Source organism: Neofelis nebulosa, chromosome X, assembly GCF_028018385.1.
Source record: "Neofelis nebulosa isolate mNeoNeb1 chromosome X, mNeoNeb1.pri, whole genome shotgun sequence".
Taxonomy (NCBI): Eukaryota; Metazoa; Chordata; class Mammalia; order Carnivora; family Felidae; genus Neofelis; species Neofelis nebulosa.
This window is the reverse complement of record NC_080800.1, coordinates 12,233,009-12,250,230: the sequence shown is the minus strand read 5'-3', so window position 1 is coordinate 12,250,230 and position 17,222 is coordinate 12,233,009. Positions and strand designations below refer to the sequence as shown.

The 17,222-nt window shown below is 40.5% G+C and overlaps 1 protein-coding gene across 3 annotated transcripts in view; it reads left to right on the top strand.

Annotated features, from left to right (window-relative positions):
* Window positions 1–14,214: 14,214 nt before the first annotated feature.
* Window positions 14,215–17,222, top strand: part of ACE2 (angiotensin converting enzyme 2) — a 41,851-nt gene continuing 38,843 nt past the window's right edge. Inside the window, exons 1-2 of one of the 3 annotated variants that reach the window (XM_058712788.1) lie at window positions 14,215–14,432; window positions 15,331–15,619. In XM_058712788.1, the coding sequence (XP_058568771.1) occupies window positions 15,434–15,619 (186 nt within the window). In that variant the 5' untranslated portion in view covers window positions 14,215–14,432; window positions 15,331–15,433. The remainder of the gene's footprint in view (window positions 14,433–15,330; window positions 15,620–17,222) is intronic. The other 2 variants (XM_058712787.1, XM_058712789.1) reach the window with 2 other exon arrangements.

The window sequence follows — 17,222 nt, the reverse complement described above, 5'->3', positions numbered from 1 at the left end:
TTTAAATCAATGAACATAAGAACTAAAATCTGCTTGCTCAGAAGTGACACAGGTTTGCCAATGTTAGTATCTGCCGTCATTCCAAGAGTGACCGAGGCTGTTATTAGATTCCCATCACATATTATAGTATTCGCTTGCTAGATTATCATCTGCTTAACTATAAAGGGTAAGACGAAGGTTCATTTCGGTAGTACAATGACTGCAGAGGCCTCAGGTCACAGTTTCAAATGTAGTGCTTTGACACAGCACATTCCAATAGAGCGGCAAATAAAATGCCATTTACAAAACCTCCCCAAGGATTATACTGGAGTCCTTTGAAGGAATGAGGGTGTTTTGGGGGCTAGAAACCAGTGTACTTGGAAGTTTTTCTCAGAGTTGCATAGTTCTTTCTTTGTGCAGAGAATCCAAATAGATGCCTTACATATCTCTATATTCCCTCTCACTACCTCCCTGCCAGATCTGTATTTCTCTCCAGAGACATAGGTTATCTTACTTCTAAGATTTGGTCATTGTGTATATGAATACTTATCCATATTGTAAAATATTTTCCCTAAGTAAATTTTTCTTTTCTTTTCTTTTCTTTTCTTTGTGAATACAAGTTGAGTTTTTTCAATATCACTTCTTATAAGGAATGTAAAAGTTTTTTTCACAGGATTCATTTTATTAACTAATTTTTACTACTTTTCATTACTCACTCAATAACAAGTGTTACTAATCCTACTTCACAAAGGAAGAAATGGAGGCTAAGTGAATTTAAATATATTGCCCCAAATCATACAGCAATTTAAAATGTTCATATGTTATTAGAGGATTTCTAGCAACTGATTCTTTGAGTTTCCATATTTTTATTATTGTTCTACTTTTTGTGTATTTATAAGGCACTTTGTCATCAACTCATCTTCCTGGAATAATTTGAATGGGTCATCTACGCCATGCTAGGTGTGTACTCGATGGAGGACGAGAACTGGGATTGGGGTGCCTGAAACCCCATGACTGAATAACATGCAGGGTGGTTGCCAGGATTATTTTTGGTCCAAACCGAATACTGTACCATGGGCAGTGGCATAGAGAGAAATCAAAATCTTAAATAGATTGGATGCATTTCATAACTAGAAAATTTTAAAGATGAGGTTAATATTTCTGCTTCAGCATTTATATAGTACTTTGGACAATGGTTGGCCATTCCTGTGTTATACTTGATTTAGGTCATTTGCTATTTATGCTTTGTTTGTGGGTAATGCAGGGCACATTTTAGAGGCTCTGGTAAAACTACAACCGGAATTGCAACTTTCCTTATTCTGTACCGAGTCGGATTTAAATGGAGGAAGGAAACCATGACATAGCCCATTAAAACAGAATCTCAGACCCCATCATTCCCTTACTCAAACCCCTCTGTGCCTACCCATCTCTTTCAGGGTAGAACCCCAAATCTCTAAGTGGTAATAGGGCCCTACATAATCTGCCCTCAACCTCTGCAAGCCCCCTACTACTTTTTTATTATAACAGTGTCATACATAAAGAAAGTTGGAAGAATAGTACAATGAAAACCCATCTATCTACCACCTGGATCTAACCATTCAAAATGGAAATTATAAGGAGCCAGGAAAGATGGGGTCCTGAGAGGGTTGGAAATGAAAGGAGAGAACCAATCAAATCAGGTTGTTAGAGATGTAATGGAGGGAAGACTAGGCTGCCTATTAAACCCATTTCCTTATACAGTGAGTGGGAGTTGGGGTGGGGGCTGGGAAGAGGCCACAGTTGGGCTGTGGTTGGGATTCGTTCCCAGAACAGTATTTGGTTTTGTTTGTTTTCCACATTTATGGAGATATGATTGACACATCACTTTGTGTAAGCGTAAGGTGTACAGTGTAATAATTTGGTTTATGCATACTTTGCAAAGTGGTTACCATGCTAAGGTTAGTTAACACATCCATCACTTCACGGAGTTAGTTTTTCTTTTTGCGGTGAGAATTTATAAAGCCTACTCTCTTAGCCAATGTTCAAATATACAGTACAGTATGGATAACTCTGGTCACCATACTGTACATTACATTCTCAGAACTAATACCACATCTTTTTTATCCATTCATCCAGTGACACTTAGGTTGTCTCCATATCCTGTCTATTGTGAATGATGCTGCAATGAACATGGGAGTGGTGATATCTCTTTGAGATCCTATTCTCATTTTCTTTGGATATATACCCAGAAATGGGATTGCTGGATCATATGGTAGTTCTATTTTCTTTTTTTTAATTTTAATTAAGTTTAATTTTTTAATTTTAATTTTTAAATTTTAAGTTTAATTTATTTTGAGAGAGAGAGAGAGAGAGAGAGAGAGAGAGAGAGAGAGAAAACACAAGTGGGGGAGGGTCAGAGAGGAGAGACAAAATCCCAAGCAGGCTCTGCACCATCAGCACAGAGCCTGATGCAGGCCTCGGATCCACGAACCATGAGATCATGACCTGAGCCGAGATCAAGAGTCAGACACCTAACCAACTGTGCCACCCAGGTGCCCTGGTAGTTCTATTTTCAACTTTTTTGAGGGACCTCCATATTGATTTCCATGGTGGCTTTACCAGTTTTCATTCCCAGAAACAGTGAACAAGGGTTCTCTTTTCTCTACATCCTCACCAACATGTGTTATCTCTTGTCTTTTTTATCATAGCCATTCTGACAGGTATGAGGTGATATCTCATTGTGGTTTTGATTTGCATCTTATGATGAGTGATGTTGAGCAGTTTGCACGTATTGTACCTATTGGCCATTTGTATGTCTTCTTCTTTAGAAAATGTCTTTTAAAAGATATTGGTATGTTTTGTTTCCATTTTCATTTGTTTCAAGATATTTTTTGATTTCCCCATTTGATTTCTTCTTTGACTTACTGGTTCTTCAGTAGTGTGTTGCTTAATTTCCACATCTTTGTCAATTTTCCAGCTTTTCTTCTGTTATTTATTTCTAGTTTCATACCATTGTGGTTGGAAAAGATATTTGGTATAATTTCAACCTTATAAAATTTGCAAAGGCTTATTTTGGGACCTGTCATATCATCTATTCCAGAGAATATTTCATGTGTGCTTGAGAAGAATGTGTATTCTGCTTCTGTTGGATGGGATGTTCTATATATGTCTATTATCCATTTGACCCAAAGTATGGTTCAATTCAATGTGTTTTTTGGTTGATTTTCTGTCAGAGGATCCATCTATTGTTGAAATTGGGGGGGCATTAAACCCCCCTACTTTATTATATTGTTACCTATTTCTTCCTTCAGATCTGTATTTGCTTAAAATACTCAGGTGCTCCAATGTTGGATGCATATGTATTTATAATTGTCATGTCTTATTGATGAATTGATCTCTTTACCATTATATAATGACCTTCTTAGTCTCTCATTACCACTTTTTTGGCTTAAAGTCTATTTTGTCTCATATAAGTATAGCTACCCATGGTCTCTTGGTTTTCATTTGCAAGAATTATCTTGTCCATCCCTTTATTTTGAACCTATATGTGTCCTTAAAGCTGAAGTGAAGTGTGTGTAGCAGATAGTCGGATCTTGGTTTTTAGCCACTCTGTCTTTTGATTAGAGAATTTAATCTATTGACACTTAGAGTAATTATCGATAGGTTAAGGAATTTCTAATGCCATCTTGTTTATTGTTTTCTGGCTGTTTTGTATTCCCCTTTTCCTTTCTTTCCCTTTTACTGCCTTCCTTTATGAATTGATGATTTTCCATAGTGGTATGCTTTGATTCCCTTCTTTTTACCTTTTGTGAATCTACTGTAGGTATTTGCTTTGTGGTTACCATGAGGATTACATAAAACATCTTACATGCTGATAACAACTTAACTTCAGATTTAAAAAAAAAATGTTTATTTATGAGGAACCTCCACACTGTTTTCCAGAGAGGCTGCACCAGTTTGCATTCCCACCAACAGTGCAAGAGGGTTCCCATTTCTCCACAACCTCACCACCACCTATAGTCTCCTGATTCGTTCATTTTATCCCCTCTGACCAGCGTGAGGTGGTTTCTCAGTGTGGTTTTGATTTGTATTTCCCTAATGAGGAGTGATGTTGAGCATCTTTTCAAGTGTCTGTTGGCCATCTGGATGTCTTCTTTAGAAAAGTGTCCATTCATGTCTTCTGCCCATTTCTTCACTGGATTATTTGTTTTTTGAGTGTGGAGTTTGGTGAGTTCTTTATAGATTTTGGATACTAGTCCTTTATCTGATATGTCATTTGCAAGTATCTTTTCCCATTCAGTCGGTTGCCTTTTAGTTTTGTTGATTGTTTCCTTTGCAGTGCAGAAGCTTTTTATCTTGATGAGGTCTCAATAGTTCATTTTTGCTTTTAATTCCCTTGCCTTTGAGGATGTGTCGAGTAAGAAATTGCTGCAGCTGGGGCACCTGGGTGGCGCAGTCGGTTAAGCGTCCGACTTCAGCCAGGTCACGATCTCGCGGTCTGTGAGTTCGAGCCCCGCGTCAGGCTCTGGGCTGATGGCTCGGAGCCTGGAGCCTGTTTCCGATTCTGTGTCTCCCTCTCTCTCTGCCCCTCCCCCGTTCATGCTCTGTCTCTCTCTGTCCCAAAAATAAATAAAAAACGTTGGAAAAAAAAAAAAAAGAAATTGCTGCAGCTGAGGTCAGAGAGGTTTTTTCCTGCTTTGTCCTCCAGGGTTTTGATGGTTTCCTGTCTCACATTCAGGTCCTTCATCCATTTTGAGCTTATTTTTGTGAATGGTGTAAGAAAGTGGTCTAGTTTCATTCTTCTGCATGTTGCTGTCCAGTTCTCCCAGCACCATTTGTTAAAGAGACTGTCTTTTCTCCAGTGTGGAGGTTCCTCAAAAAATTAAAAACAGATCTACCCTATGACCCAGCAATAGCACTGCTAGGAATTTACCCAAGGGATACAGGAGTGCTGATGCATACAGGCACTTGTACCCCAATGTTTATGGCAGCACTTTCAACAACAGCCATATTATGGAAAGAGCCTAAATGTCCATCAACTGACGAATGGATAAAGAAGATGTGGTTTACATGTACAATGGAATACTGCTTGGCAATGAGAAAGAATGAAATCTGGCCATTTGTAGCAACGTGGATGGAACTGGAGAGTATTATGCTAAGTGAAATAAGTCAGGCAGAGAAAGACAGATGCCATATGTTTTCACTCATATGTGGATCCTGAGAAATTTAACAGAAGACCATGGGGGCGGGGAAGGGGGGAAAAAGTTACAGAGAGGGAAGGAGGCAGACCATAAGAGACTCTTAAATACTGAGAACAAACTGAGGGTTGATGGGGGTGGGGGAGAGGGGAAACTGGGTGATGAGCATTGAGGAGGGCACCTGTTGGGATGAGCACTGGGTGTTGTATGGAAACCAGTTTGACAATAAATTGTATTTAATATAAAAAATGTTATTTTTGAGAGAGAGAGAGAGAGAGAGAGAGAGAGAGAGAGAGCAGGGAAGAGTCAGAGAGAAAGGGAGACAGAATCTGAAGCAGGCTCCAAGCTCTGAGTTGTCAGCACAGAGCCCAATGTGGGGCTTGAACTCACGAACCACAAGATCATGACCTGAGCCGAAGTCAGATGCTTAACTGACTGAGCCACCCAGGTGCCCCATTAGCTTCAACTGCATACAGAAACTCTACCCTTTTGCTCTCCCCATTCTATGTTTTTGATGTCTGAATTTGCATCTTGTTATATTATGTGTCCATTAGTGAATTATTGTAACTGTAGCCATTTTTAATATTTTTGTCCTTTAACCTTTATACTAGCTAAGGTTAAGTGGTTAACATCCCACCATATTACAGTATTTGAGTATTCTACATCTGGCTATATACTTGCTTTTACCTGTATGCTGTCTATTTTTGTATGTTTTCATGTGACTAATCCGATTCCTTACATTTTGGCTTCAAGAACTCTTCTCAACACTTTCTGTAAGGCAGGTCTAGGGCAGATGAGCTCCCTCAGCTTTGGTTTCTTAGGGAAGGTCTTTATCTCACCTTCATTACTGAAGGACAACCTTGTTGAGGAAACCATTTATGTTTCAGCACTTTGAATACATCATCTCATTCTCTCCTGACCTGCAAGGTTTCTGGTGAGAAATACGCTTATAGCCTTATGGGGATTCCCTTGTATGAGAGAATTGTTTTTTTCTCTTGCTATTTTGAAAATTCCCCTTTGTCTTTGATTTTGGACAGTTTTATTATAATGTGGCTTGGAGAAGATCATTTTAGACTGAAATGTTGGGGTGACCTATTAGCTTCAGGAACTTGGATGTCTAAATCTGTCTCCAGGTTTGGGAGTTTCTCAGCCATTATTTCTTTAAATAAGCTTTCTACCTCTTTCTCTCCCTCTTCTCCTTCTGGGACTCCAATGATGCATCGTTTTTTCTCTCACTGGTATTCCATAAGTCCTGTCGGCTTTATTTATTCCTTTTCATTTTTTTCCCCCAGAACAGCATTTTACTGGAGCTCTGGTGAGCCATGTCCTCTCCCTCAGTCAAGGCCACGTTTAAACCTTCCTCAGCCTATGAAACCTTCCAGAGATGTAGATTACCCAACACTCTTCAGTGGTCTGTGTCAGTGTTTACAACTGTCAAATGATTCTCCCTTAGGACTAAACATGAGCTTTTGACATGTTCTTTCAGTCAATTTCTTCCCATTCTTTTAGGTAGAGAGGGAACTGTCTGGATAATATGTCCTACATGTTGACATCGACAAACTTCAAGGCAGAAGTATGACATCATTTTGATCTGTTTTTAAAAATCATAATTATTTTCTTCAACAGTCTTACTAGTTCTTTTGAGCTTTTACCACATCCATGGGAAGAGTCAGGAATCAAAATAAAAAACACACTGACAGGTTAAACCCCCCGTTCTCTTATGGGGTGACATGGAGCTAGTTACTAATCTTGCTGAGGATTTGAAAAGTAACAACTTCCACAAGGGTGGTGGCAAACACTCAGCAATGTGATAGACATTGGTGCCCTGCACACACAGTAAATACCTTACGTGTTAGTTCTCGCCCCTGTGATGTTCAAATCAGAGCTAAGTATTTGGACTGATATTTTCTATCTTATTTATTCTTGCTTTCTCCTATTTGCTATGGAGACCAGTGCATATATGCACGTATATATACATCTAAACAGGATTAGATACTTTGTGCTTTCATCGCTACTTACTATTCTGCTTGGCCCTGATTGAGATGTGGGGAGGTGCAACCATGTACACACGTTAGTTCTTGAGAGAATGACGTTCATGGCATTATCTAGATCAGGGTCCCTTGACCTTGGCGCTTGACATCTGGGGCCAAATAATTCTTGTTTGTGAGGAGATGTCTTGTGCACTGTGCAATGTTTAGCAGCATCCCTGACCTCTACCCACCCTCCCCAAGTGGTGACAATCAAAAATATCTCCAGACATTGCCAGTTGTCTCCTAGGAGGCAAAAATCACTCTGTTTGAGACCCACTGCTTTATATCACCGATAAAGATTCACTTTGAAAAGAACAAAATTACTGCCGTGCCATCTGAAGTTGTCATCTGTGAATCTATTGTCTCTAATTATTCTCTATCCCCGAATATACTCATCCTACTGAGAAAAACCCAGCTTTTTGCCAAGATAGCCTGAGCACCCATGGTCTCCTCTTAGTCATGAAGGAGTCATGAAGATCAATGCTGTATAAGAGTGCAGGGAGAAATGTTTGTAACTAATGCAAGTCTGATATCATCCTGGGGCCGTTTTTTTGAGCAGTCCAGCCGGACCTTTTATGCTTCTTCATACCTTGACTGTCCCTCTTTTCCAAGCCTGTGATAAGAACTCTTTCAAAAGCCCTTTCTGATCACAGAGTTTGATCTTGAAACCAGACTGCTGAGGTTCGAATCCCAGTTCCCATTGCTTTTGAGCTTTGTGATCTTAATTCCATGCCTCAGTTTCCTCATCTAGGAAATGAGAATGCTGCAATTACTTACCTCATAGGGTTGTTGTGAGGATTAAATGAGGGAGCACATGTAAAGCAATTAAACTCTGAGTGGCACATAATAAGCACTCAGCAAAGTTTAGATATTAGTATTGTTACTATTATTAGTATCAATGATTACCTATGATTCAGAGTATCATCTCCTTCGGAAAGCATACCTGATGCCTCCTTGGGCCCACTCTGACCTCCTGTTTCTCTGAGATCATGAAAAGTTTTATAATCTTACAAATTAGAGTTTATTCACATCATCTTTTATCTGTGTCATCTGAGTAAAATTTCTCAACAATGCAGAGTGTACGAGACAGAACTTATATGCTCTACGTGATTTTCATTCTCTCATTCATCTCTTTTATTGAAGAAATAGTTAACACTGTTGTGGGGGGGGGTCTATACCCCTGGAAAAGTTGGGGTAGTGGTTTGGATAGATATCTTTGCTGTCCCATCAGGACTTTCTCCTCTTATCCACTCTTATCTGGTTATATCATATATAGTCATATCACATATATATCATATCATATCATATCATATCATATCATATCATATATAATTATCTCATGTATAGTCAGTGGGTAGGGGAGAAATGTGATATTGATACTGAGGTGGAAACTCCTTCCAGACCAAGACATCATTCAGGAAGATTTTGCAAGCTCTGTCTTGTGTGCCTGAAATTCATAAGAACCCAAATTCATGGTTGGAATGAAATATCTATGGAAAATGTCCCCAGAAATAGCCCCTTCTGCAGTAGATGGACGAAGCACTATGTATATTACCTATGTGAAAGACATTCCCTCCTACTTCCGTAAGGCAGAGCCAAGTTTAGTTGGATGTCTACCATTCTCCAACACAAATCAGATGCAAATGTTGACTAGCCTAAGCCAATTATCCTAGTCCCCTGGGGGTGGAGTCGGTAAGGAGCCCTACTAATGGCCCAGATCAGACAAATCCCTTAGAAGATGAGGAGGGAAGGGAACATTGTCTCCAAGGTGAGTCTGCTAGGCCTCAAGAAGACAACAACTATTGGACGTTTCTAGCTGGATTAGAAAACGTGACTTTTATACTCAATCGGGAGACTGAGGTAGAGCCCAAAAGGGATGTAGGTCTATTCTAAGATATTTAGAGCCAATTAGGAAGTATTAGCCAGAGTGTAAAAGTCCTCAGTCACTCTCAGACTCTAGCTGAGAGGCAGGAGCTAACTCCAGAAGGAGTCTTCTATGGTTTGAATGCGCATCGCTCAGCCTTGACCTGGCCTGGGTCTAAACCACTTAACTTCGACCCTCTCTCGTGTCAGCTGCCTTCTCTGAACCTGCACCTTACTTCAACTCAACCACCCTGTGCTCCTGAGATGTGTCTCCTTTGCTAGGAACCAGTGAGAAAATGTGATGCCCTGGCCAAGTTCCTGAAATTCCCTTTTATCATTTCTTTGTTCAGTACACAGATGGTTCCTTTGGGGTTGGGGGAGGGGTTGTTTCAAGTAACTTTTCCCCTTATTTATCCATCCTTTTTCCCTCCTGAGACCTGAAATAAGTAATGCTTTCCAGCACACTGGGTTTCTGAAGTAAAATCTTTTCTTTTGGTCTTAACTGAAAAGACACATTTGACTAACCATCTCTAGAGGATAACATTCAAGTTTATATCTTCATCCCTGACCTCTCTGTCAAACTGAAGACTTGTATATCTAGTAGTCTTCTCAACATCTTCACTTGAATTTCTATTAGATATCACAAACTTGACTGGACTCCCAGGCTTCCTTCCAAACTGTTTTACCCGCAACCTTCCCCATGTCAGTTGATGTCACCCTTCTTCTCCCAGTTGCACAATCCCCAAACCCTGGAGTGATCCTTGACTATCTTTCTTTAACAGCCTACACCCAATTCGTCAGCAAATCCTGTTCGCTTTACTTTCAAAATGTATTCAAATTCCAGCTGCCTTCTCATGAACTCTGTTACTGCCACCAACCCACCATCATATCTCACCTGGATTATTGCAATAACTTTCTCAGTGGTCTCTCTCTGTCTGTATCTCACCCCTGTGCATTCTCTTCTCCACACGGCAGCCAGGGCTGCTTCTTCTCAAATGAAGGTGAGATCATGTGACCTCTGTTCCAACTCTGCCGTGGATTCCCATCTCGCTGAGGATAAAGGCTCACGTTTGGAGCCTAAGGCCCTAGATGTAAGTTTACACCAGTAAACTCTAGCTCTAGTACTGCCTGCTGTTCTGTTCAGTCTGGGTGTAGAAATAAATTTGGGCGACAGGACAGGCACCATAGAATTATAAATTCAGACCTGTAATAATTAGTACAACTCTCCTGGAATCCACAGCTTGTCCTCACAAATTTGAACTCTGTCTGTTGAAAATATTTGTCAATTTTGTTCATGGAGATTATCTTTGCTCTATCTGTAGGATAAGGGACTGCTATGCAACTAGAAATGTAAACAGGAAAAAGCTTTAGCTTTTCCTTTGGGCTCAAAAGTCAACTTGTTATTTATTTTCTGCAAAGTACTTATAAGTCCACTTCGATAAGTATGTGGTCGAAACCATTTGGGCCAGATGCAAGTCATTTTTGGCCATGTGGAGTTTTAAATGTCCCTATGCTTTATGTTCCTGATATCCTTCCTTATTTCTGTTGGAAGCATTACTCTATCAATTTTAAGACAAGAAATTGCGCAAAACATCTTTTTTTCCCCCCTCCGAAATTGACCAAATTTTGCTCTCAGCTTGGGGAACCGGAAGAAGCTTCTGCCATAGCTATTTGGCAACCTCACCATTTGTGACTCAGTTGGAAGTGTATAAAAGGTAGAGCAGTAAGGGAAATATGGATCTCAAAGTCTATGCACTTTGCTCCAGCAGGGTGAAGACACGCCCTCAGGTCTGAGCCTATGAAGAAGGGGCTTTCTGATTGAATTCCACGGTTATCTGGTTTCCATTTAGCTTTTAGCAGACAGCAGATCAGAAACAGGGAGGAGATTTGTAGTGGGCAGGGCTACTAGAAGTAGATTCTTCAAGAAGTGACAGCTAATTCAGAACCTGCAGAGACAGCACAGTTAATAGCAATAAAGCTGTTCGGAACCATTAATGTAAAGCCCTAAAGACATTGTCACGTTATAGCCTAGTCAGTAAACAATATTCAAGGTGATGACACTGAGTCATCTGGGAAAAAAAAAAAGACACATAAAATAATGCTTAAGGCAACATCCTAACGAGGATGGAATATATGTTAGAAACAAATTCTATCTTCAACGGTTTAAAAATGCACAACTGGTATAATCAACGCAGTACATTTTCATTTTGCTTATGTGGGCCTACTCATTCTTAGAATATGATGGGTTTCCTATAGATAAAACTTGGACTATGGACAATTCTCCCATTTCCCTTACTTCTCAAAGTGACCAAATTATCACACAACCCCTCTCATTTGGGGTGGCTTTTATTACTAGGTTCCCAGAATTCTTTTCTGTGTTCTCATGTATTAACTCATACAATACTTACGATTTCCTATGAGATGCATATAATATTATCATTGGCTTTGAAATAAGGAAACGAGGTGTGGGGAGACTATGGCCTGTTTAAAGTCACACAGCTAACAAGTGGCAAAGTGAATCCATTATGCTACCTGTCTTCTCCTCTGTGTCTGAACTGTGCTTCAAATTATATTATTTTAGACCATCTACTCTTTTGTTTGTTTTTCTCCGGATCCTCTCCTGTGACTCTCTAAACTTGTGTTCCTCCGCAATGACCTTGATTCTCTAAATTATTTTGCATCTAATACTTCTATTCACAAAGTCTTAAATAGTCTAAGATGAATTTTCCTTTTCTTGGGCAGTCAAATTGGATTTACAGCTCCTATTAGGTTTTTATTCAACCAGGTTGTCTGGGCTGCTGCGGTAGTCCCCTGGCTGGTCTCCCTGCTTCCAACCTTACCCCTTTGGTGTCTCTTCTCTACTCAGTAATGAGAGTGAATCACTTCTCTGCCTGAAGCCCTCCAATGTCTTCCCACGTTACTCAGAATAAAAGCCAAAGTTCTACAATCATGTGTCCAGCCCTCCTGGTGGGGCCCTGAGCTTCCTCTCCATCTTCACCTCCTTCCACTTTCCTGTATGCATTGGGCTCCAGACACAAAGGTCTCCGATGTTCTTGAGACCCGCCTACACCCTTTGCACCTGCTGCCCCTCCCCTTGGGACAGTCTTTCCCGAATATCCACGTGGCTTTCATCCGTTCCTTCAGGTCTTTGCTCAGAGATCACCCTCTCAGCTCCACCCCAAGGGATTGGGCTCACCACCCTCCTTTCCTGCTTGTTGTAAAGTCATACCATTTATCATCAGCTATTTGTTTCTTCGCTCTACCGCACATCATATAAGATGATATCCACAGGAACTTTTCCTGTCTTATTCATTAGTATATATCCAGTAACTAATTGTTGAATCAAGATTCTTATCGTTTTGGACATGAACCGTCATTAATCAAGGACTGCTCAACCAGAGTCACGTGGTTGTTTGGGGGGACATTAAAATCTAGTTGTATAACCTTACATTTTGTTAAATCCCTTATCGCAATAGAAGATACATTGTATGTTTGTATTTTCTTTTACTATTATATTGTTTTAGCAGAAAGGAAATGAGGCAGTTAGCATGTGACTTGTTCTTCACGAATCCCTAGATAATGTATTTAGGACCAGAGATCTATATATTTTCCAAGAGGAAACCGTAGCCTAAAAGTCACATTTTATAGTTTTGTCAGGTGCCAAGATCAAACTCTTCCCTCTACCACTTAGGAAATTCACACTCCAACCCTTTTTGAAAAGTAGAACAGGTTTCCTACATGTCCAGTTTTCTTAATTTTTCTGGTTCTCTGTTCTGTCTCAAAGGCAATCCATTCCTTTGGGCCCATTGCCTTTCTGGGTCCCATCCCCTGGGTCTTTAGTGGAGTCCTTCCATTCTCAGTGTGGGTTTGGGGAGAACACTGCTGGGTAGTCGGCAGAACAGCAGCAGCATCTCATTGGAGGGGAGCACAAATTCTCAGAATGCAGTCTCTGCCTGCAGCTGGCCATGACGAGCTAGTTCTACAGAATTATTGTGGCAAGCCTTCTATTTCGGACTTTTCAAAGTTTCTTGGCTTCCAGGGTGTTCTTGCCTCAGTGTGATCTCAGTCTCCTTGTCCGTCTATTTTTAGCTCTCAGATTCCATATCCTGCTTTCTCCATTTCAGTTCGATCACGTTAATCTTATTTTCTGCCTCAGTGAATTGAAGTTGGACGGCTTCCTTTTTTTTTTCCTAAAGCTAACAGCTTCATTCAGGAAGTGACCTGAGTGGAGTTTTGTTTCAGCTTTTATTAAAGTAACATTCCAACTCTTTGTTCAAAGCCTCACGTGCTGCTCCCCTTTCTCGGAACTGGTTTTTCTCCTAATGCCTGTATGAAGTGAGTGGATCTCAGCTTCCTCGAATGTGGGAAGTGCCGTGATGAAACTTCACTGATTTCTCCCCTACTTTCATTTAACATTTATCATAATTGCTTAAATTTGTCAACTAACTTATTTCTTAGAAGGATCACGTGTTTTGATTTACATTAAGGATAGGAAGAATCTACCTCTTTTTTTTTAATGTTTCTTTATTAATTTCGAAAGAGAGAGAGTGGGGAAGGACAGAGAGAGAGAGAGAGAGAGAGAGAGAGAGAGAGAGAGGGAGGGAGAGAATCTCAAGCAGGCTCTGCTTGGGGGCAAGCCCGCATGGGGCTTGATCTCATAAATTCTTCAGATCGTGACCTGAGCCGAAATCAAGATTCAGACACTTAACTGACTGAGCCACCCAGGCGCCTTGAATCCACCTCTTTTTGATGTGGCAAAACGAAATCTGTCGTCTTCACGGAAAGTGGAAAGGGGTCTGTACTCTAGAATCAAATGGCATTCCTGGCTGAATGAGGTGTGGTAATTTATTTAAGTTCTCTGAGCCTCAGTTTCATAATCTGTGCAACATCGATAAAAATTATTCACCTCTAGATTTGTTGTAACGCTTCAATGAACTATTATAATGCAAAGCACTTTGAGCAGTTACTTATAATTATTTTTCCCTGTCCTATAATAATACGTACAACTTTGGAATAAGGAAAAGTAGTGAATACTTTTTTTTAAAGGCTTGGTTACTGCCAGGTCACCTGGACCTGGAAGACTTGTTTTTCTGGGTGAAGAAATATTTTCCCTGCGTGAAGGTTTCATAATCACAGTCGAGCCGGCCCAGGAGCCCTGCCATTTACAGTGGCTCCTCTATTTATCTCTGACATACCCGCTCTCTGGGAATGAGGACATTGATCCAGCTCTGGAGATTCTACAGGATAACCACTGGAGTCCCTCTGGATTCTCTGTTGCCATGATCCCATGGTTTTGGATGACCACGGACAGGGACACTCTTTGAATTTCATACCATGCAGAGTCATTTTTATTTCCCTGGGTCCTTGACTGACTTTAGAACAGGTAAGTGAAAGGGGAGGAGGCATACAGTGAAGTCAGCCATACAATAGGTGGTTAACATGGTCATCTGAGAGATAGAAAGTGAGCCGGATCAGGAATGTTAACCTGCGGAGTGGAGGGTAGTCTTATACTTTTATTTTTATTTTTTAAAGGGTTATTTATCTTTGAGAGAGAGTGCGTGTGAGCGAGGAAGGGGCAGAGAGAGGGGGAGACAGCAGATCCAAAGCCGGCTCTGTGCTGACAGCAGCGAGCCCGATGTGGGGCTCTAACTCACGAGTTGGGAGATCATGACCTGAGCCAAAGTTGGGTGCTCAACCAACTGAGCCACCCAGATGCCCCTAGTCTCGTACTTTTAAAAATGGCCATGGAAATTAAAATTAAAATCAGAAAAAAAAAAAGAATTCCAAAAAGACAAGGGCAAAGTAGTTTATTTAGGAAGGGAAAATGTTACCCTAGTAGAGACTTTCTGTGAATAGAGCTTGACATGAAAAGAAAGGAGAGATAACTGACTTTTAATGGAATTGTCTGGAAAACATATAAGTACCAACAACCCCCCGTGATCCCTAATTCTAGCCTTCTTTGGTCCCTGTAAAATTATAACACCTTCAGTGTATCTTTAACAGCTTTTTAGGAACATATTAACCAAATGTTCAAGTTCTGATCTGGCCATAAAATACTAGGAGGGCTATGATTCTCTAGGATTAATGAATAACATTTGTTTATTTGATTTACTTTAAAAAAATCATTCTAAAATCTGTTTACATATCTGTCCTCTTCAGGATGAACTTTATATTGGTTCAGCAGACTGTTTACTGTTTCTTCTTCTTCTTCTTCTTCTTCTTCTTCTTCTTCTTCTTCTTCTTCTTTTCTTTTTTTTTTTTTTTTCATCTTCCCTGCTCAGTGCCCAACCCAAGTTCAAAGGCTGATGAGCAAGAAAAACTCATGAAGAGGTTTTACTCTAGGGAAAGTTGTTCAGTGGATGGGATCTTGGTGCATAGGGAAAGATGTCAGGCTCTTTCTGGCTCCTTCTCAGCTTTGCTGCTTTAACTGCTGCTCAATCCACCACTGAAGAACTGGCCAAGACATTTTTGGAGAAGTTTAACCATGAAGCCGAAGAGCTGTCTTATCAAAGTTCACTTGCTTCCTGGAATTATAACACCAATATCACAGACGAGAATGTCCAAAAAATGGTGAGTTCTCATGGCTACATAGGGGTGTTTGCTGCTTCTTAAAGATTAGATTACTGCCCATGCAACTGAAAAGGGAAATCAAAGAAATGCTCTGAGTTGTGAAGTTGGATGTTTGCCTCGATCTTTTGGATTCTGGAGTCCCAGATGCCTAAACTTAAATGACCTTGGGGCTCATTTGAAAACGGTTACAAAATAATTCACTGGTCTCGGTCCAGATTCTTGGAAACCAGTGAACATGCTTTATGAAGCTGCTACCATAATTCTCATCATAATCAGGGTTTCAAAGCATTTCATGGAAATGCCATAAGTTATTGAGTTAATAATTTTCCCAAGCCTACAGTGTCAACAGGAATATCTAAAGACTCTCTAAAATGATAGATTAACTGCAAAATGCAAGTGGAGGCTTAGTGAAAAAGCTAGCTAGTAATTAAACTAACCATGGGTCCAGAAGCTGGAATTGGGAATTCCTTCCTTCATTGTCGTGGAGCTCTGAGGGACTTCCAAAGGTCACAGAATCCATCCAGAGCCCTCCCAGAAAAACCATAACTAAACCAATTCTGACAAATCTCAGAATGCTCTGGGAAAGCAAGATGCTTTGACAAGTGCAAGGACTCAGGAATTTCTTCTCTCACAGGTCCCGAAGCAGTATCCTTACACGTCTTTCCTAGAAGTCAAGTGACATTATTTGAGAAAAGATTTTGTGACACTTAAAAAATAAAAGATTTTCTGACACTTGTATAGCGATACATTCCTTCAAAAATGTAGTTCAGAAGCTTATTTTTTTTTTTCAAATGGTTAGTAGGTCGCATGTTTAAATTACTGCCATTCATGGGACAGATGAAACCCGAGACCTACTGCCTCATTTGAAATTCCCAAAGAGAAGCTTTTTCATTTTTCTAAAGCTCAAAGAAATCCTGGAGATTTTGACAGCCTGATGTGGTCATAGGAGATCATCTGTTTCTTGGCTCATATTTTGGTCTTACCTCTCTTCATCTCTTTATTGTTGCTCTGGCCTCACTTTTTATTTGATCTCTGTTGGAGGTGACTATAGTGTACTGTTCGTTTGTTTTCATGCCCCGCTGAATGGGCCCGTAGGTGCTGGTGAAGGTGTTACTTACCAGCATCGTGCCTAAGAGCTCCGGATCCGGACTGGCGAGGTTCAGATCCTGGCTCCACCACTTTCCAGCTGGGTGAGCTTAAGCTGCTGAATTAACCTCTCTGCGCCTTCATTATCTCACCTGTGAAAAAGAACGTCCCACTCATATCTGCCTTGTAGGGTCGTTGTGAAGCCTTAGTTCATACCCCAAACCACCAGAATAGGGCTCGATGCCCATGAGCTTGGGAGAACGACACGATATTGTTGCTACGAGTGCGGGAGTTGTACTTGCCGAAGAGACATGTAACAGTCCTGCTGAGTGCCCTTTGCTGAGAAGCCATGTTCCAGAATGAGATGTAGCGATGTTTGTCGAAATCATGTCTGGATCACTGAGTGTTATTACTTTTGAATTGCAGCTGTTGATTAGAGCAAAAGCCAGAGAGGAGAGGGCATAAATCACCAAGTGTGGCCAAACCGCAGAAAGCATGGACCTTTTAAAGGAAAGTG